Here is a 16,165-nt window from a genome sequence, read left to right on the forward strand (position 1 = left end):
AAGTGTGACATTTGTTTGTTTTGTTTTTTTTGTCAACTTTCCTGAGACTGTACCTCAAGAAGCAACTTGCCCTAATGTACATGTATGGCCAATTCTGCTTTTCAAACAAGTTCAAGTTCAGTCAGATTGGATGGAGATTGTCTTTATTCAGGTTTTTGACCTGCTTTCCTGACCCTTTAGTAAAATATTCCCACAGCATGATGCTGCCTCCACCATGTTTCAGCACAACAAAATATAATTTTCATTCCTTTTCACTAAAATGTGCCACATTGTGTTTGTCTATGAAATGCTAGCCATTTGCATACATTTTTTTATGGTCCAAAACATAAAAAATCTGCTGCTAAAAATCTGTTGCTGAATCTCCGTCCTGTTGCAGACGGTGGAGTCCACCGGCAGTGGCAGTGAGGCCGGAGCGATTTGGCAGGATATAGAGGAGGGTCTCCGGGAGCAGGCGGCTCGTCTTCGCTCTGACCTGAGCCTGAGCCTGCAGGAGAACAGAGAGCTGAAAGAGAGGCTGATGGTGTCCGAAGCCACCGTCCAGGCTCAGGCCGAGCAGCTCAAGGACTACAGAGATCTGCTAAGTGAGTTTGTCATTTATAAGCACAAAGATATGCGTGGACAGTTTGGGGAGCGGGTGTGCAAGTATAAAAAACGATCACCTTGTGTGGCACTTGGAACCGCCAACTGCCTTAATAGTGTGAGATTTATGAAAGGCCGCACACAACACTGTAAAAAAGAACTTTTTCAGAACGTACAATTCATCCAGAGGGAGAAGGGCAAGTGATCTAGCGCCCCCTGGTGTCTGTCTGTGACACCACCTGTATGGAAGATGATTTATGCTGAAAAACACAATCAGCTTGTGACTTCTCCTGTGTTATTGCAGCAGAAACGTCCGTGCAGCAGGCCAGTAAGCAGGTGCAGGTGGACCTCCAGGATCTCGGCTACGAGACCTGCGGCCGCAGTGAGAACGAAGCCGAGAGGGAAGACGCCAGCAGTCCAGGTGATCCACACACACAGACCCGGCTTCCCTGAGACCAAAACGTTCATTCTCAACCACCTCCTGGCTTGTCGGGCTTCATTGTCTTTGTCGTCTGATCAGAGTTTGACGACTTGGAGATGTGCACGTCGCTGTCCCAGCCTCAGGACTGTGAGGGTGCGGGTGGCAGCTGGTACGGTGGGAACTGTAGCGGGAACAGAGGGGCTTCCAACACTGGGGACGAGTCTGCGTCTCTCCAGCATCTGATCCGGGATCTGCGCTCCCAGCTGACCCGCTGCCACAAGGTGATCCGCGGACTGCAGCTGCACGTCCGCTCTCTGTCCGCCACCAGCGACTACGCCTCCAGCCTGGAGCGCACGCCACGCAAGGTGACCAACACATCACCCTGCAGGATTTTTGCTTGATTTTGTTCATGTGGGTGAGGAGAAGCAGATCTGGTCTGTGATAATCTCTGGAAACTTAAAACAAAATTGTGAATACTAAACAAACATTTTGCATAACATAGTTGGCTGACACCATATTTGATTTGATTTCGTAAATGTAGACAAGATAGTTGACCTTTGATGACCTTTGGAGACATTTATGAATATCACTGAACAAATATTTTTGCTGCACAAACATTTCACACCGATGTTATTTAATTTGAAGAAGGTGGGAGGAACCAACTTCACTCAAGTGAAAAAAAAAACTTTTTAAAACATTTGTAATTCATAGACGTTCATTTAAAACATGAATGCAGTTTTGATTAGTTATTGTTTAAGTGATTTTCTGAAACAGTTCAATGATGTCTCTTAATTCTAATGGTTTGATGCTTGGACTGACCAGAGGAGCTTTCCCTGAATGATATTTTGCGGTACCCCACTGGTCCCACTAGCTGCTCCGTTTGATGCCCACCTTTCAGGTCAACTGGGCGTTTGAGAGGTCGGCGGGCCCCAGTGCAGCGGAGGAAGATGAAGGCTGGATGTCAGACACGCAGGGAGTCCGCTCCAGCTCTGGGCACAGCAGGGAGCTGCAGGAGCTCATGGAGCGAGTCGCGTCGCTTGAGGCTCAGCTGAAAACCACTGCTGCAGAAGACAAAGGTCAACCGGAAGAGGGGAAATGTGCCACCTGGCCTGGGTGAGATGACATAGACTGAAGTAGGGAGAAGTTCTTACAGTGAGAAACACATTTTCACTTGGGCAGATGCACTTTCTCTATTCCCTAGAGTTTATCAGCAGATGCTCATGAGTTCTGTCATAAGACTCAGAAAACTGTTACCTCTAAGCCACACAGCGGTTCACGTCAAACCTTCGGGCGCCTCTTCCTCTCCTTAGGAAGTACAACACTCTGATCCAGGCTCAGGCTCGTGAGCTGTCCCACCTCAGGCAGAGGATGAGAGAGGGCCAGGGGGTCTGCCACATCCTGACGCAACACCTGGGGGACACTACCAAGGTGCCACAGCTTCTCATGTTCCGCCAAATTTCTTCCGTCTTCTACAACACAGAGAAGATTTCATGTTTACGTTTTCATACTCGCTCCCTAACTGTCCTCAGGCTTTTGAAGAGCTCCTGCGGGCCAACGACGTCGATTACTACATGGGTCAGAGCTTCAGGGAGCAGCTGGCTCAGAGCAGCACCCTGGCTCAGAGAGTGCTCACCAAGATAAGTGGACGTAAGGAGAACTTTTCTGTCAGGTGTCCCAGCAGGAGAACCATATTTACTTTATGGTCCCTTGAAGTTTCTTGCTCCTTTAATGTGTTCCAACTTTCCTGATTCCTAATCACAGGTGAGGGGACCGAGAACCACAGCGAGAAAACAGGCCATGAGCTGCTTGCCTTACGGTGCGTCATCTCATCGATTTTCATACACACAATCCTATTTTGTGTTTGTGTGCGTGCGTGTCAGACGTTTGTATCCACTCATCATCACCTGCAAAACTACATTGAATTTTGTGGTTTTGATGATGCAATCACATCGCTCTTTCTCAACTTCAGTGAAGTTTAAAGATATCAAGTTTGTTGCACAGTTTTCAATTACTGTGGATTTTCTCTGATCCAAATAGGGTAAAAGTTGTACATGCAAAAACAATACTACTCCGCTGTATTCGGTGTATCTTCTGAAGCACGAGGTTTTTTGCTGTCATCAGTGAAATCTTGGCACAAATCTGGGTGAATATTTGATCGTTCTTCTGGGAAAGTTCATTTAGACAAGCTGCTGGACTTAGACGGACCTGAGCTGGACGATTCAACACTCAACAGAGATGCTTACAGGTTCATAAAAACATTCGCAAAAATTGCGACAACACACACAAAAAAAAATTATTTTAATGTTTATTAGTAGCAGGACCATTTTTATTCTGAACAAGTAAAACCTTCTTTATTTGGACTGATTACACCTGGTTTTTTATTTGTGCCCCCTGCTTTATAACTTTAACCTTTTCATCTTTTCAATATTACTTCAGAAAGCCATAAAGAATAACTCGCAGCTCTGTGACCTGCTGGCCTCCTGTAAGGTCACCAGCTTTAGCTCGTCAACTTTGCACAGCCCTTTCTCGTGTCCCGCCGTTAAGTTGCTGTCATGTAACACAATGAGAAACCACATGGTTGCTGACGGCGACTAGAGGTTAATCTGCTCTCCTTGGTTATTCCAGATACTTCAGTTGAATGAATAACCAGTAAGTGGCTTTGAATATAAGTCCTGATTTTTTATTTTTTTTTTCTTGCAGGCTGAGTAAGGAGCTACAGCAGAAAGACAAACTCATTGAGTCACTCCACACCAAGCTCCACCAACGTCCTGAGACTCCGTCCAGCTGCCACGCCCTCTCTGAGACCACCGACCAATCGGACAGGACCTCCCTGGTGTCCGATGAGTACCAAAGTAACGAAGACTTGGAGCTGTGCTCGGACATGGCAGCCACAGAGTTCCCGGAGGAGCAGCGCCTCCGGCAGCAAGGCCACGCGTCGCAGCCAGACGGTACCCTTAAACTCTTAAACTGACTTGTTCTTTCTCCCTCCCTTGTTCTGTCCCTTCATCTTCCATGCACCCTCTCCTAGTCCGTCCATCTCTCCCGCCTCTTCGTGGCCTCCTCAAGGCTTCCAACAGCTGTCCCAGCATGCTTTGCTCTGCTGCAGGTAGAGGTACGGTAGTCACCGCAAAAGAAAAAAAAATTCTTCTTTTGTGTTTGGTATGTTTTATTTCCTGTCATTCTCCGCCAGCCCCTTTCAGTGCACCCATCTCATCCCTCTCTGTGTCCTCCGGCCCTGACGTCTGGGGTTACGAAGTCATTTCTGACCCCCGGCCCAGGGCCCTGTCTGTTGCCGCTGTTCACCCAGAGCTGGACATGTTCTACAGACAGATGCATGAGCAGAACAGGGGTGAGGGGCCACAGAGAGTGTGTCACGAGTGAAATGTTTTGGATTTGGACATTTTCACTCCGTCTCTGGCTCACTCTTCTCGTCCTGTCCGCATGCGTCTGATTGCAGGATTCCCGGTTGCCCAGGACAAGACCCTGTTCTGCCTTTCGCCTGGCCCGCACAACCAGCACGACCTCTCCAGCTACAACCAGCTATCCCATCATGCCTTTCAACACTACCAGCTGGGTGGCATCCCTGAGTGCCACTCCGTTAAATCTGACTCAGGTCTTTTGAGAGGACAGCCTCTGTGGGACGTGGACAGCTTAGTTCAGCCAAACGGGACCTTTTCTGGAAACCAAACAGCAAGCAGCCAAACAGGTGAGGTGATGGTGTGGAAAAACAACTTTGTTCACTTTTTGTTACTTGGCAACCAGGAACTTTAACGCAGTTTTGGTCTGGAGCAGTAACCCAGGCAACACTTTGTTTTTTCTTTTTTTTTTTATGAGTCTTGCAAACATTGTATTTTATATAAGAGTTGCCTGCTCATATCCAAAGGTAATAATACCTTTGGATTTTAATTCACATAAACAATACTAAAGTATTTGAAAATGAGGAAGTTACAGTCATTTTTGGGAGGAACAACACAATGTCACTGGGCAAGTGACGTATTAAACCTACAGCTGGTATCTTTTCATAATTAATCATGTATAGAACTACCCGTTAATGTTCTGTAATTTGCATTAGCAACATAATTTTTCTTTAGTGAATAGGGCACCAAAACGGTTTCCAGCTCACGTCCTTGTAAATCGGACACTGAGTTGTAGGTGATCGACCAACAGAAGAAAATGCCCTGCACCGAGACTGAACACACCATCCTCACTGAAAGGCACGGTTATGGCAGCATCATGCTGTGGGGATGCAAAGTCTGAAATTAAATCGAGCTGAGAATGAGTTTGCAGAATGCAGCATAAATTCTTCTGTTGATATGTAAATATGGCGGAGATAAACCCCAAGAAAGATTTGCTGCACTCGCCATAGAGAAAGGTGCAAATGTTGAAGAGGTCTCCACATACACACTCACGCCGCCAAACCTTTCAAATATGTATTTATTTTTGTTTGTCTGTCAAATGTAATTCCGATAAAACAGACAAAAAAGTTTTGTTGTGTTGTGACAAAATGTTGAAAAAGCGTAAGCGGCGTGAACCCCCGTATCCTGGGCTTCGCCATCCTGAAGGGAGAAACAAAGCTGATGTACTGCTTGCCCGCAGGAGTGAATTTGATCGAGGAGCACCTCCGAGAGGTGAGATGCCTCCGTCAGCGCTTGGAGGAGTCGATCAGGACCAATGAGAGGCTCAGGCAGCAGCTGGAAGATAAACTGGCCTCCACCGGGCGGGATGGAGGTAAAGAGTCAGCAGGATGCGTCTGAAGCATCTCTTTCTTTCAATTGAATGAGAATAATCACGTTTGCCTTTTCAGGAGCACCAACAAACATCTACATTCAGGGACTTGACACGGTCACCCAGCTTTCTAGTGAAATCAGGCTCCTGAAAGAGGAAAATCTCAGTCTGCAGTCTCGCCTGCAGGCCAGCACAGGTACACATTGAAAAGCTTCCAAACAACACAAACTCATTTTCATCTCATGAATTGCTCCCGTAAAAGCTGCCGGGTGTTCTTGCCGTCAGACACAAGCGAGGAGGTGGCACAGCTGCGGGAGGCCGTGTTCGCAGCCAGAACCCGCCTGAAGCAGGCCGAGCTGGAGGCCGAGCAGTGGAAGGAGGAGCTGCGGCGCCTGCAGGCTCACACTCAGGAGCAGGGCCAGCAGATTCACGCTCTGAGGCAGGAGCGACAGGCCAACCAGGACAAAACCAACAGGTTGCTGTCGCTTCTTTCCACACCAATTCTCTCCGTTGTGTGTTTTGTGTTGCTTTTATGAATTAGAAAACTTCACCTCGACAGGCTCCAGCACGAGACGTCTCTGCTGCAGCAGCAGCTGAGTGAGAGCAGAGAACTGATCCATTCGCTGCAGAGCGAGCTGCACGTTTATGACCGAGTGTGTTCCAGCACCAAGGCTAACAAAGGTCAGTCTGTCCTTTTTTTTTTACCCACATTTTAGTAATGGCATTTGAATATGTATCTACAGTTTATTGTAACTGTCCCTTTGGGTGGCCCCATCTAGTGGTAGAGGGGTTAATTACAACCTCACCTTTTTTATAATTTACCAAGTTATAACCTCAATTATAAGTGATATTTAGCCAAAACATTTCTGGCACAACTATACCAACTCCCAAGACGCAAATATCTGATTAGAGTAAGACTCCAATAAAAGCATTTTACTAGTAGACCAATGCATTTTCACTTATGTGATATTCAGCCCCCTTTGTACTTATATCTTTAAATACAATCTTTATAAGGCACATACATTGTAAGTAGAATCAAAAATGTTGATCAGGTAAGCATTTCTTATAAAGTCTTCCACAGATTTTCATTTGGATTTAGGTCCAGACTTTGACTGGGCCACTCTAGCCTATGACAATAATGTCTGCTTTCTTAAAACTCTTACACAAAGGGTAGATTTTTAAAGTTTGCGCCTTATGTCAATTCATTTTCCTCCCACTTTAGAATTACCTGCTACCCTGTGTTAGTCTACCACATAAAAACATCACAAAATACACTAAAGATTCAAAATTATTACACAAATTCAAACGTTTATGCCTGGCAAATTCAAAATTATTTTTGCCAGGCACTTTAAATAAACCAGGATACTATCAGAACGACACCTTGAAGGTCGACTCCAAGCCCCACATCCAGAGCTTCTTCCTGTATATTTCCTGTTCAGGGTATCTGTGTGAGGTGGCGGGTTTCCCACTGGAGCTGGGGGAGCTGCTGGGGGAGGTCAGGAGTCTGCGGGCCCAGCTGCAGAGCAGCGTCCAGGAAAACAGCGCTCTCAAACAGCTGGAGCTCCACAAGCAGCTGGAGCAGAAGCTAGGCGTGGGGTCGCCGCGGGCTCCGTCTCTGTCTGCGCTGACCGCCAGCCCTCAGAGGGAAACCTTCTACAGACGACAGCTGCTGCACGGTGAGACCGAGCTTTCTAAATGCAGCGACTCGCTCGTGACGCTCGGCGTGCCGTGGTGTGTGGACTGCAGTGTGTCCAAGCCTGCTCTGTGTGTGTCCGTGTTCTCCACAGACCCGGCGCCGTCTCCGCCGGTCAGGGACATCGGTTTGTTTAACTGTGGATCTCCTGGTCCCCCCTACTTAGACCTGGATGACAGCCATAGCCCCGCTAATGGTGTGACCTTAACCAATCCTGCATTACAGTGGTTTATGCATGCTTTATTAAAAATAATAACAATTACATTTTGTTTTACTTTTATCTGTCTGTTTCTGTATAGTTTTGATCAAATCTAAGCTCTGCTAGCTCTCTTTTCCATTAAAAAGAAAACAAATTCTTGTGACAGCCTGCAGACAATCTGACGCGCCTCTGCTTCTCCAGCAGACTCTCTCGACCCTCACTCAGAACTGGAAGGGGAGGCACCAGATGGGTCGTTTGCAAACCGTAACGGTCGCCACGCCATTGGCCACGTCGATGACTTCAGCGCGTTGCAGCAACAGGTCCTGGAGGGCCGGAGCCTCGTCCAGCGCATGGAGGCCACCCTTCAGGCCTGCCTCACCCCGCCGCTGCTGGAGGGCAAACAGATAGAGGGCAGCGACCTGGTCTGTGCTCGTCACTGGCTCTCTCCGTCATGTTAAAAAAACTATGAAATACTCCTAACTAAACGAGGTGCGTTTGCAGGCCATGGACTATGGATGTGTGAAGAGTCTTTTGTCCAACACCAAGACTTTGAGGCAGATCCTGGAGGAGGCCATGTCTCTGCTGAAGATGTTCTGGAGAGCAGCTCTTCCTAACACAGATCCCTCCATCCAAAACTTTAAGAAGGTTTGAGAAACATGAACGTATATTAAATTAATTTACTGATGTTTAATCAAACATGTTAAAAGTATTTTGTGTGTGTGTGTGTGTGTGTGTGTGTGTGTGTGTAGGAGCAGTGCCTGCAGGAGGAGATTTTGTCCCTGAAGCTGCGTATATCTGAGCAGGAAGAAGTTCTTAAAGGAACAGTACAAAGACTTAGGAGCACCAGCCGCACCAAGGAGAGCATGGAGCACTTCATAGTCAACCAATGTGAGTTTTTTTAAGTACATCTTTGTGCAAGAAAATGTGGAAAAACAAGCACATCAATACCCCAAAAGGACTTGCAGCTGTAAGTGTAGTGAAAGTTTATTCTACAATGTTTTGACCGTGGCAGACTAAATGCAAATGTGCGCCAGTTTTCCTATTCTTATTTATAAAAACGTTGAGTTGTCATTCCTTTTCACGTTGTGTGCTACTTTGTGTTGGAATATTGTATAAAATCCTAATAAAATACAAGGAAATTTGTGATTGTAATGCTACAAGTTCAAACTGTTTTCATCCTTAGATGTGCTTGAACTAAATCTTTTGACTTTTCTTTTGTTTTTGCAGTATCAAGGACCCGCGATGTGCTGAAAAAAGCCAGGACTAATTTAGAGGTAACCACACTCTCATTCTGTTAGATAACCTTAGATTATCTGTGTTTGTGCTCCATGTTCTTCTTGTGCGGTCATCAGGGTTACTTGTTATGTCTGAAATGTGTGTTACAAAGTCATCACTACTGTCTCCTTGTTCCTTCATTCTGAATTTGTCTCTCCTCCTTTCTCCCCCTTTATAATCCCTCAGAAGAACGAGCTGAGGCTCTCCTCTCTAAGTTCCTCCCCCTCCTCTCCTCCTGCTGGTAATTGTCTGACATCTTGTGTTGTGCCACACGGGTACATGCCGCTCCAGACTTTCCACTTTTCATTATCTCAAAGATGATGGTTTATGGAGTTTTTGTTCTGGCAAAGGCGTTTCTAGGAACTGGAGCTGCCCTTTTTTGTTCATAATGACATCACTTTTTCACATCCTACAAACTTAGAACTGTATTTTTACCATCTTATTTTTTTTTATGTATATGAACTATGTTCTTTATTATTTTGTATCACAAATCTAGTATAATAACAGAGATATTGGACATTAACTTGTTTTGACATATTTCTTCACATAATGCTTCCATAACCATGATTTGCTCAGCTTCTGTTATTGGTACTCCTTATGTGTAAAACGCCACAAAATTAATTAATCTTTTATTGCAGGAAAAGGATAGTAGGATAATAATATAAAAAAGATAACTTTATTTTAAAGTTCTTTTTTTTTACCTGTGATGCCAATAAATGATTGATTGATCTAAAACACCTCCTACTTTCACACAACTTTAAAAGAAGAATAACAGATTTAGCTCTTAAAAGCAAAGTAAACATGTTGCTGAAAGTGTCAAACTAGCCCTTTAACTTCACACCATTTTCCTGGACACTTTTTACAAACCCTGACCATTGAAAATGCTTGGGTTTTCTTGTCGTCCCCAGCTGAGGAGCTTGGAGGTGTTGCCAGAGCACGGCCTCCTGATCGCAGTGTCCTGATGAGCAGCGGCTTTCCTGGAATCACCAGCGCAGAAGCCACTCAGCGTCTGGCAACGAGGAAGCGCAGCAGCCAGTGTCTGCTTTAGACTTCCAAAGCACCAACCTAAGTGCTCCCATGTCTGACCTCTCTGCTTAAACAGACCCCTCCCTCTTCACGTACTCCTTCCCATTTGACCCTGCCCACTCTTCTCCATCCAGCCACCCCTTGTTCGTCTGGACAATACAGTCAGAGTATAAGCTGCACCTTGACCCTCCCCTCACCCCTGTTCACCTCTGTTGTTGTCTTTGAGTGAAACAGTCGGTAGTTTGCTTGCTGTGTGTAAGATCGAGGGGCTGATTGAAAAGTGCTTCTGATGGTTTCAGGGATGTGCGTCCTACAGTCCCGAAGTGTCTGAAGATGCCTTTAGCTCTGGTTCGAGGATTGCACACATTTATTGTGGGTTTCTGATATACTTCAGGTACAGATACTCATCTGATCTGCGCCCACACAGAGCCAGACAGCCTGTAGAGAAAGAGGGTTTGCGCATGTTTGAAATGGCTTTTGAGATGTACTCTGCACACAGAAGCACACAAACTGATGTGCGATCAGTTTGTGTGCGATCGAACGGTTCACTCAAAGACAAGTTCATTTCCCCTAAAGCTGCCACTGAAATGCAACTCTCCTCCTTGTGGCAGTAGTTTTGAATTTTTACAAATGCAATGCAAAGAAAAGTGACGTCCACAAACTCTCTTTAGACATGCCGGAGGGATGTACCGTGAACGATGTGCGCTAGCCGTTGTTGTGGAGAAAGCCAATAGCTAAGATTATTTGTTGTTGAGTGATCCTACAGCCAAGCCCCACGCCTCATTTTCAATGTCCCCAAAGTTTGCAAAATCACAAAAACTGGGAGCTGCGTGTGCCAGAGGAACCAGGCCGTGCTCACTCCCCAGGGGGCTTCTCGTGTGAGCATGTGCAATAACGATGTTTCTTCCGTAACTACGCTGCACTGGATCACAGTTCGCAGCGTTTGCCATGGTTTGGACACAACCGGTGTCATGATTGTATTTATTTCTTGAGTGTCGATGCATGACAAAGATTGTGCACATGAAAATCGGAGCGCTGGAACAAGTCGCAGCCGATTCTTGCCAAAGTTTGAGCCTCAAACTTTTCACTCTGACTCGCCTCGTCCACATGAATGAGAAAACTTACATCAGCCAAAATGTCACCAAGCTGTCTTGTTTTCCTTTTAAACCATAGAGACGGTAACCGTTAGACACCTAATGAAACATTTTTTTGGACCAGCAGATTTTTCAGTCAAGCTATTTGTTAATGTCTCTTAATGTTATTTTTAGTATCCCCTGAGCAAAGGCAAAAAAAAAGAACAAATTCTTACAAATGATGCAAACTTTGGCGGGTTGCCTGTCACTTGTCACCTAAAAAGCTAATTTTCCCGTTTGTTTTTCTGTATTTTTTTTTTTTTTGCTGTACATGATGCCATTCTGTGCTGTAAATACCAGCTTTGTGTGCATGTGTGGGTATAATGCGTGAAAACATCCAACATTTGCTTTTTTTGCAAAGTTGATTATCTGGGTACCTGTGCAATAGCTTGATTATTTTTGGTTTATTTTGATGTTAAACATCACTATGGTGTGTCTGTTTGCTATTCACCTCCTCCAGTGTACAATGCAGTGTATGCAGTGTTATTAGAGGATCAAGCCACTTTGAATTAATTAATTAACTGCATAGGCTTACACCTGATAAGTAAGCAAACTATGCCTTCATCATATGTAATACACTGACCATGTATCTCCTACTATAAGGCTCTGATTAATGTTGCTTCGCTTGCCTTTAACCTTAGCCTGAGAGTTTGCTCTCAGAGGTAGAAATGGCCTTGACCAAGCGTCTACTTGATTTCTGTTGAAGTGGGTTTTGTTCACGCTCGCGTTTTCAGGAAAAAAGAAAAAAGACAAAAGTTGCCAAGTATTTCAAAGTTAATGGGAGATGTTTAGAGGAATTTTGTTTTAAAAAGTGTCTTCTGAAATGATTGTAATACACTGAATCAACAGAGCACCTTGTTAGAGCGTGAACAAAGCCTGTTTTTTCTTTGCTATTTGCTAATAAAAAGGGAACCAAACAGTAGATTGTTGTTGGTATTGAATTGCATATGTATATAGTGCTATCTGATTGGTGCAGGTATATCCTGAGTTTATGCTTATTGAAGTAGTTGGCCGATACAGGACACTGTTGAGTCCTGTGTCTGATCAGGTGTGTTGCATTAAGGAAAAAGTTCTAGCGATAATGAATTGTGAGAAGGAATGAATAAAACACTTCAAAACTTCTGTGGTTTTCTTCTCATTACAATGCGCCTGCGACACTTGATTTATTTTTAGTCTGAAAAGTCATCGGCATATTTGTTTTCTGATAAGCAAGAGCTCATGACTGGAGAAGCACCAAGAAACGAACTGGTGACCGTAATCTGACGATTTTTACCTTTGATGTCCTTGACCAGTGCTCCACAAGTTAGATTCAAAAGTCCTAGATTTTCTCAACAGTAAACACTCCATAGATGACCATTAGCCAGACACCTAAACTTCAAAACTCTTTCGTTTGCACACTGTTACTGAGACTCAAAGTTACCTATTATCAGTATCAGGAAGGTAAAGTAAGTGAAGTTCAAAGAAGAAGCTATTATTATTATTAGGATTTCTGCAACATGTTTAGATATGATTACTCTGTATTCAGACTGAGAGAGGACTAGACATTCAGCAGATAACAGGAAGGCTAAATGGAGCTCAGCAAAATTCCTCTAATTTTCCTGTTGAATAGGCCTGAATGTAAGACAATGTAGGTCCCAGGGATACAGCAATTTTATGTACTCTATCCCCACAAGTTTATTTTACACAAAATTAAACTGATAAGTACACGTTAAGTAGCTTCCTTGCTCAAGGACCTCCAAGGTTATGTATGTATTTCAGGCTCTTGTAGCAAAGGGTTCTCTACAATTACAATTACCCAATAAACTTGTTGTCTTCCATTGTGGAAAGAACTAAGCCCTTTACCTCACCATTCATCACCATTTTATTTACATAAAATAAAATGTAACAACCATTTCTTCTTATGCTAATAGCTTTACCATGTGACAACCAAATACTAACACCTAGTGGCTACAACTAGTATTGACGGCTATATCATTACAAAGCTATTCAACAAAAACATTGATCCGTGTTTTCACATTTTTAAGTGTTTAAAAACACAAATTGCGAGAAACACACGTTAGCACTATAAAACCGAATGGGTTAATGTGAAACAAAGGTGTACAGAATAGTTAATAGGCGTAGGAGGATGTTAAAACAATGTTGAGCCGATATAAACAGACCGTGGAGCTGTGCCTTCAAAAATATATTATCAGTGAGCAATTCGTTCCATAAAAAAAAAGACAAACTCTTTATAGGCCTGTTTTAAACAATTGTAACGCCCACTGTAAATTAAGTAAACAAAGTTCCTTCAAAAGTCATTAATTATTCATTATTTTTACGATAAAAAATAAACTGAAATTGTATTATTTCAATCGCGGATACATATCAATTATTTCAACCAACCACGGCAACTGGTGCACATGCGTACTTGCATGTTTATATTTGCGACACTACGGTACGCCACACGGCAGCGAGTAAAACGTGAACGCGGACAAGGTGGATAAGGAGAAAAGAAGATACGCATTCAAGCTAGTCCGCTTTAAGACGTTTACATGTCAGTATGAATCAGTCGACTTTGAGATTAATATGCTGTTTAAAATGTCAGTGACTCTAGCTGCTGTTTGTTTCCCTTCACACTTCCATCTTGTCTTTCTTTGATTCCAGAGACGTGATCGGCCACATTTGTTTGTGACATGGCAAACCCTTTTAAGAGTGAAGTTATCAGGCTGTACAAAACTGTAAGTTCTATTTCATTCCTTTCTGACTGCTGGTGGTAGTCATAGAGACAGTTAGACGTACAAACATGTTTCTTATTTGAATGCCTTACATTTCTTAAGTTTTACTTAGAAATTGTCTATGAATTTGGTGTTTTGAGATATAAACTTGCCTATATAGTGTCTTAGCCTACATTACAATGTGGTGTGTGAAAATTATTCACGTTAAAATGTTTTCCCTTGATAATAAACTTAACATAAACCACTAAACAATTAGAAGGCTTTCAGGTAAAAGTGGTCAATAAAAGGAAAGTGTCTTTGATAAACTTTCATTTGTGAAAATGAATGTAAAATCTGCAACTAACACTTTGATCAAAAACCAAGTCAGTTCTCCTTTTGACCACTACTTCCATTTCGTAAACTATTTTAAGATTGGTAATATTTTTTTTTAATTAAGCTAGTCTTCAAAATGAAGTCTCATGTTTGATTTAATTCTATATATTTTCTTTTAAACTTTAATTATGAACTAAAGTATTCACTCATAAACTATATTTTATATCTGAGGCCTGAATAAACAGTTGAGCAGTCTTGATAAAATACCCAAAAAAGTCAGGTGTGTGACTACCAGACAACAATCTGTAGCGTGTTACAACTGTGGTTGACAAATTACCCTGCCTATCTTTGTTTGTTATAGTTTTTTTTTCCAGTGTCCAGGTTTTTCTGACTACACACTCATTCATTTTGTTCAGCCTATTGTGTGGTTGCTTCCTCCTCTGGTTGTTGGTCCTACAGAAGGTTGTTGGATCAGGGGTGATTCAATTGCCAAGTAGCACCTTCCTTGCTGAAATTTTGCCCCCAGACTACGTGAACGAAGCTATCGATCAGACTCGGACGCCCCATTTATGTCCAAGGGGGAGAGGTCAAACACCTGTATACCTCAAAGCTAAATGCAGGTCTACATAGACATGTAGGAGTTCACAGAACCTTAACTCCATACTTACCTTTGGTTTGGTCCACAAAAAAAACAACTAAATGCTCTGAGGTAAAACATCTTATTTGACTTTTTGTTGTAATTTTCCAGCTGCTGTATCTTGGCCGTGAGTACCCAAAAGGAGCAGCTTATTTCAGAGAACGACTAAAGCATGCGTTTATGAAGAACAAAGATGAGACTGACCCTGAGAAAATCAAACAGCTGGTTGCCAGAGGAGACCACGTCATCAAAGAGCTGGAGGCCCTTTATTTCCTCAGAAAATACCGGGCCATGAAGAAGCGCTACTATGACCCCGAGAAATGAGAACAAACTGTATTTTTCATACAAAAGAGACATGGAGATGAAGAGAAATATAAGCTGCAATGCAATTACTGTTCTTTTCACAATTTTAAATAAGCCCTACTAAGTAAATATCCTAATGTTGTCTGTAGAAAACCCAAAAAGTAGGTTTTCAAAATGTCTACTTTTTACGTTTTTTTTTTTTTTTAATTAAAGATGTATGTAATGCTAAACTCTAAAATTGCACAAATGCAGCTTTAGATGATGAAGCCTCTTCTTGACTTTGTATGTCACTGTGGCCTACAGTATCTGATCTCTGTCTCCACTGGCCATAGATCTTTTCTCCTGAAGCCGTTCAGGTTGTGCACTAGAACTTGGACTCCAGTAAAGCTCAGGTTTTGGTGCAATCAGGCTTTCTTTATGTATTTTTTAACTTGCGTTCTTGTTTTCTTCAGAATGTAATTATTAAGACTCAAGAGACCTCTGTTATCGGTGCATTGTTAAATGGAAATGTCTGCCTTTTGTATAATGAAGCGCTTTGAGTTGTAATGCAATTCGGTATTAACACATTTATGCGAATGTGGTCCAGTTGCTTGGAAAAATTAATGTCCTATACTGTATTAAAGTACTATTCACAGGTAATAAATGTTTTTTTAATGCTAAAATATTGAACCCATTTCGTTTCGATGACAGCTAAGAGGAAAGGTAGAGGAGCTTGATGTTTTCACCGGTTATCTGTCTCATAATATACGGTCACAACATGATGACAGTTTTAAAAATATCTAAAAGACATAAATTACACACACCAACATCTATTCAGTCTGGATGTGCAGACACCGGTTTATAACACCAAATGCTGTCATATTACAATTTTTGTATTATTTTTAAAGAGTGCGAAGTTACTTTTAGGGCTTAATGGACTTGAAACATTTGTGCAATAGTTTGTAAAAATGTTTGTATCCTTTTAACTCATCTGTCAAGTTACTACCACAAAGTCATATCTATTTTTATTCCAATTTTATGTGAAAAGTTAAAAAGGCAGTAGAGCAAAATTGTGAAAGTTAAAGAAAAGTGATGTTGTGGAAAAAAAAAAGATAAAATATGCTACTGGTACTTTTAGTGTCAATGCTGTGGAAATTCAACGCACAAAC

General features: G+C 42.8%; 2 protein-coding genes across 11 annotated transcripts in view; both read left to right on the top strand.

Moving 5' to 3' along the window:
• LOC103479415 (myomegalin) overlaps positions 1-12,173 on the top strand; it is a 43,817-nt gene extending 31,644 nt beyond the window's left edge. For 4 of the 10 annotated variants that reach the window (XM_081598378.1, XM_081598369.1, XM_081598373.1 and 1 more), the window contains 23 exons: positions 377-581; positions 884-1,000; positions 1,100-1,365; positions 1,899-2,113; positions 2,311-2,428; positions 2,530-2,647; positions 2,762-2,816; positions 3,701-3,948; positions 4,029-4,112; positions 4,191-4,349; positions 4,458-4,706; positions 5,597-5,728; positions 5,805-5,921; positions 6,011-6,200; positions 6,285-6,406; positions 7,165-7,401; positions 7,513-7,614; positions 7,819-8,039; positions 8,119-8,262; positions 8,367-8,505; positions 8,845-8,891; positions 9,079-9,133; positions 9,801-12,173. In XM_081598378.1, coding sequence (XP_081454504.1) covers positions 377-581; positions 884-1,000; positions 1,100-1,365; positions 1,899-2,113; positions 2,311-2,428; positions 2,530-2,647; positions 2,762-2,816; positions 3,701-3,948; positions 4,029-4,112; positions 4,191-4,349; positions 4,458-4,706; positions 5,597-5,728; positions 5,805-5,921; positions 6,011-6,200; positions 6,285-6,406; positions 7,165-7,401; positions 7,513-7,614; positions 7,819-8,039; positions 8,119-8,262; positions 8,367-8,505; positions 8,845-8,891; positions 9,079-9,133; positions 9,801-9,940 — 3,480 coding nt within the window. In that variant the 3' untranslated portion in view covers positions 9,941-12,173. The remainder of the gene's footprint in view (positions 1-376; positions 582-883; positions 1,001-1,099; positions 1,366-1,898; positions 2,114-2,310; positions 2,429-2,529; positions 2,648-2,761; positions 2,817-3,700; positions 3,949-4,028; positions 4,113-4,190; positions 4,350-4,457; positions 4,707-5,596; positions 5,729-5,804; positions 5,922-6,010; positions 6,201-6,284; positions 6,407-7,164; positions 7,402-7,512; positions 7,615-7,818; positions 8,040-8,118; positions 8,263-8,366; positions 8,506-8,844; positions 8,892-9,078; positions 9,134-9,800) is intronic. The other 6 variants (XM_081598370.1, XM_081598372.1, XM_081598376.1 and 3 more) reach the window with 6 other exon arrangements.
• A 1,272-nt stretch (positions 12,174-13,445) lies between these two features.
• On the top strand, positions 13,446-15,679 carry LOC103479354 (electron transfer flavoprotein regulatory factor 1-like). The gene is made up of 3 exons (XM_008433726.2): positions 13,446-13,584; positions 13,695-13,768; positions 14,826-15,679. Exons 2-3 carry the CDS (start codon positions 13,724-13,726, stop codon positions 15,036-15,038), a joined length of 258 nt encoding a protein of 85 aa, XP_008431948.1. The 5' UTR covers positions 13,446-13,584; positions 13,695-13,723; the 3' UTR covers positions 15,039-15,679.
• Positions 15,680-16,165: the final 486 nt, after the last annotated feature.

This window comes from Poecilia reticulata, chromosome 17, assembly GCF_904066995.2.
Source record: "Poecilia reticulata chromosome 17, P_reticulata-male-v2, whole genome shotgun sequence".
Taxonomy (NCBI): domain Eukaryota; kingdom Metazoa; phylum Chordata; class Actinopteri; order Cyprinodontiformes; family Poeciliidae; genus Poecilia; species Poecilia reticulata.